At 52.5% G+C, this 3,466-nt stretch overlaps 1 protein-coding gene across 1 annotated transcript in view; it reads left to right on the forward strand.

Annotated features, from left to right (window-relative positions):
• Positions 1–3,466, forward strand: part of POU2AF2 (POU class 2 homeobox associating factor 2) — a 7,418-nt gene that overhangs the window by 1,330 nt on the left and 2,622 nt on the right. Inside the window, exon 2 of the mRNA XM_057384816.1 lies at positions 330–497. Coding sequence (XP_057240799.1) covers positions 330–497 — 168 coding nt within the window. The remainder of the gene's footprint in view (positions 1–329; positions 498–3,466) is intronic.

Raw genomic sequence — 3,466 nt, forward strand, 5'->3', positions numbered from 1 at the left:
TCCATCCCTCCATCCATCCATCCATCCATCCCTCCAGGTCCCTTCCCAGTTCTCATGGCTGGCAGGGATCTGTGCTGGGATCCAGCAGCTCCAGCAGGGCTGATCCACAACCCCTCAGCTGAAAACCACAGTTCAATAAAAATTTGCTGCCCCAAAGGGGAAATTTGGGATTCCCTTTGGAAAAACAAAATCCCAAACTCAGCAGGCAGAGAGGGACAGAAACACGTGCTGGGACACACCAGTCTTTGCTCTCACTCACGGGCTCCTGAGGGATAATTTTATATTAATAATTGCAGTTTTATGTTTTTCCTTCCCACCTCACTGCACAGAGGGGATGGATTTGCTCCTCCCTGTGCTCTAACGCCCGTGTTGTTCCCGCAGTGCCGGCGGATTTCGGCAAGCGCGTGTACCAAGGGGTGCGGGTGAAGCACACGGTCAAGGACCTGCTGGCTGAGCAGCGATCCCGATCCCAGCAGAGCAGCAGCTCCCGCCTCAGCGTGAGTCCCACCCCCCTTTTTAACCCCTTAAACTCGGCTCATCCGCCCCTTTGCTTCAGTGACACTTTGGGACTCTGTCAATATTGATGGAGAGCACCAAAAACCCTTCACAGCCCCAAAACATCACTGATGGCTCCGTGATTTTTTACATCTGTGAACCTCAAATGCCTCAAAACCCTTCTTTTCCCTCTTTTTCAAGCCTGGCAGCAATGTTAAATCCCTCTTTCCTGTCACATCCTACGCGTGACACCTTCCCAAGTGAACTTCCTTTAGCTTGGACAAGTCAGGGCCCCGAAAATAGCAGCTCTTCCCCGAACGCTGAGCTCCTTCCAGCTCCTCTCCGAGCGCCAGGGGAGCTGCAGGGATGAGATGGGCTGGAAGGAGGCCAAGCATCAGCTTGGAAGAGATGATTTCCTCTTAAAGTGGTTCTATGGCAACAGGAAACCCRAGTCAGATCCTACAATTCATTGTCAGGTTTTTGGTTATTTTATTTTTTTTTTTTTTCTCTCACAATTACCAGCCAGAAAAGAAACACTGTCCCCAGAAGGGGACACAATAGTGTGATGCCAGCATGTGGTGGCATCCAGGGGCACAATAAACCATTCCCTGGGTGCTGCTGGGGCTCACCTTTGCAGCATCTCCAAATTTCCAGACTGGCTGGGAGCTTTGGGCACTGACAGGGAAAAAGGAGCTGGGTCCTGGAAGGGAAAACAGGGAGCAGGGCCTGGATTACTGGCAGCAGAATACATGGATTTTGAGGGGGGAAAAAGCATCAGAACCCCCAAGCCATTTGCCTCTGGTTTTTTTTTTTTGGTTTTTTTTTTTTTTTTTTTTTTTGGTAAAGAGACCTCAAAGTGACTTGCAACCATTTTTCTGGCTGTGACTTTTGTGCCTGTTAACTGTGAAACCAAACAGGCAGGGAAACCAGAATTGGGCATCACCAAACCCAGCCAAAAATCCATCCCCACATCCTTCAACTCTTCAGGAAGGGAGAAACCCCCCTGAGCCATGGGAAGTCACTGGGATGGACACGCTCCCAGCAGGCAGACATTTGGGAAGAGCCCTTTGGGGAGCAGCAGGAAGCAGCTGCYGTGTTTGCCCTTCCTGAGAAAACAGCTCCTGCGGGGTGATCTCACCGTTTACCTGCTCCCTGTGCTCTCCAACAGCCGTGGAATCCCGTGCAACTGTAAAATTCACAATTTATTGCCCTTGGCTYTGCAGTTGTGCGTGTCTATCTGATGCAAAATCAGCCCGGGCCGCTCGCTCGTTGCCTGCGAGAGACAAAAAATCATTGTGCAGGGCAAACATCCGTATTTGCTCGTGAAAAGGGCAGCTGGAAGAGCAGCCCTGTTTGTGTGGCAGGATAAAACCCCGAATCAAAGCCCGGGGCAGATAACTGAGCACCCCTTTGTGTGCCCGTGATGTGGGGTAATTCAGCTGCATCTTTTGTTTCAGGGTGATTTTTGCTCCAGAAAAAGATCCCTCGGTGATTGTTGGTTCGAGGGGAGCTCTCTGGAGGAGGTCTGGGAWGRGCAGAGCTGAAGTTTTGATAATTTYCTGCCAGCCAGGCCCATTTCCTGATGGGAAATCAGGGAAAACCACACAAAATTGGGGATTCTGCACCAAAAAAAAACGCTCAGGCCCAGGCTTTAGGCAGGGTGTGGCTCTTGCTGTGCACAGGAATGAAGCTGCAGCTGTCCTGTGCGGGGTGAAGGGATCTCTGTCTCCTCTGGAGATGCACACCTGCCCAGGTGAAGCCCTGTGATGCTTTTTAAGAGGATTTGGAATTATTGCTGAGCACCAGGGATGGGCGTTCAGCTGCTGAACTTTGCCTCCATCAAGAATTTCTGCTCCTYCAGCTGCTCTAGCACAGACTGGACCCCAGGAGGTGATGCCCTGAAGCCAAAACTTTGCCAAAGGGTGCTCTGGGTCATTATTTCGAGCTGGATCACTAAATTTAGGCATTTCTGTCGGTTGGTTAGGAGGCAGCAGAGCAACAGAGCTCTGTGGAAAAATCCCAGCCAGGATCTGTGCCTGGCAAGGGGCAAGGCTGGCTGGGACTCAGTTTATCAACATGATCTGGGACCCAGTTTATCAACACGATCTGGGACCCAGTTTATCAACATGATCTGGGACCCAGTTTATCAGCACGATCTTGGACCCAGCTTATCAGCAGCTGGACACTCTCTGTCCCCAGGGATGCTGAGCAGACCCCGCAGAAGATCCAGGCTCCCCATTTCTCTGGAAAGGAAGCAGAGCAGGGAGGAAATGAGCTGATTAAGGTTTTGATTAAGGCTGATAAGGAGCGGGGTGAAAGGCAGGGCTGTGCTGTGATGGAGCCCAAGGAGAGGTTCCTGCTCTGGAATTCAGGCAGGGAAAGCCCTGGTGGCTCCTGGCACCTCTGTGGCCCTGCCCTGCAGCTGTGTACACACACTCAGGAGTAATTCCAGGAGCTGTTGGACAGATGGGATCAAAGATTCAGCGCTCTGATCACCGGCAATGATCGCTGCTGGAGGGTGCCAGCTGTGCCAGGGACGTTCCTGTCCCTCCAGCCAAACATCCCCAMTCCCCTGGGCCCTCARGGCAGCATTTGGGATACTTGAACTRCCCAAATTTCCCTCARAAGTGGCCTGGATGCTGAGAGAGGATTTGCATGGGATGGTTTTACTGGGGATAGGGCGAGCCCAGCCCGTGTGACACCARCCCTGCTCTGTCCACAGRCCAAGGGGCTCCTCCTGYCACCTCCTGYCACCTCCTGYCACCTCCTGCCACCTCTGCAGCCCGGGGGAGCTGTCCAGGCTCCGAGCTCATTTCCATGGCGGAGCAGGCAGCAGCTGCAAACCTTCCCTGGGCAGTAAAAGGAAGTCCTCCGAGCTGGGCAAATTTAATTCAAATCCAAACCTCGAAATTTGGTTGCCTGCTGCGGCAGGAAGCTCCTGTTTGCGCTATGCAAACCGGACAGGGGACAG

This window comes from Malurus melanocephalus, unplaced genomic scaffold (assembly GCF_030028575.1).
Source record: "Malurus melanocephalus ecotype Western Australia unplaced genomic scaffold, MMel_1.1 scaffold_749, whole genome shotgun sequence".
In the NCBI taxonomy this organism is placed as follows: Eukaryota; Metazoa; Chordata; class Aves; order Passeriformes; family Maluridae; genus Malurus; species Malurus melanocephalus.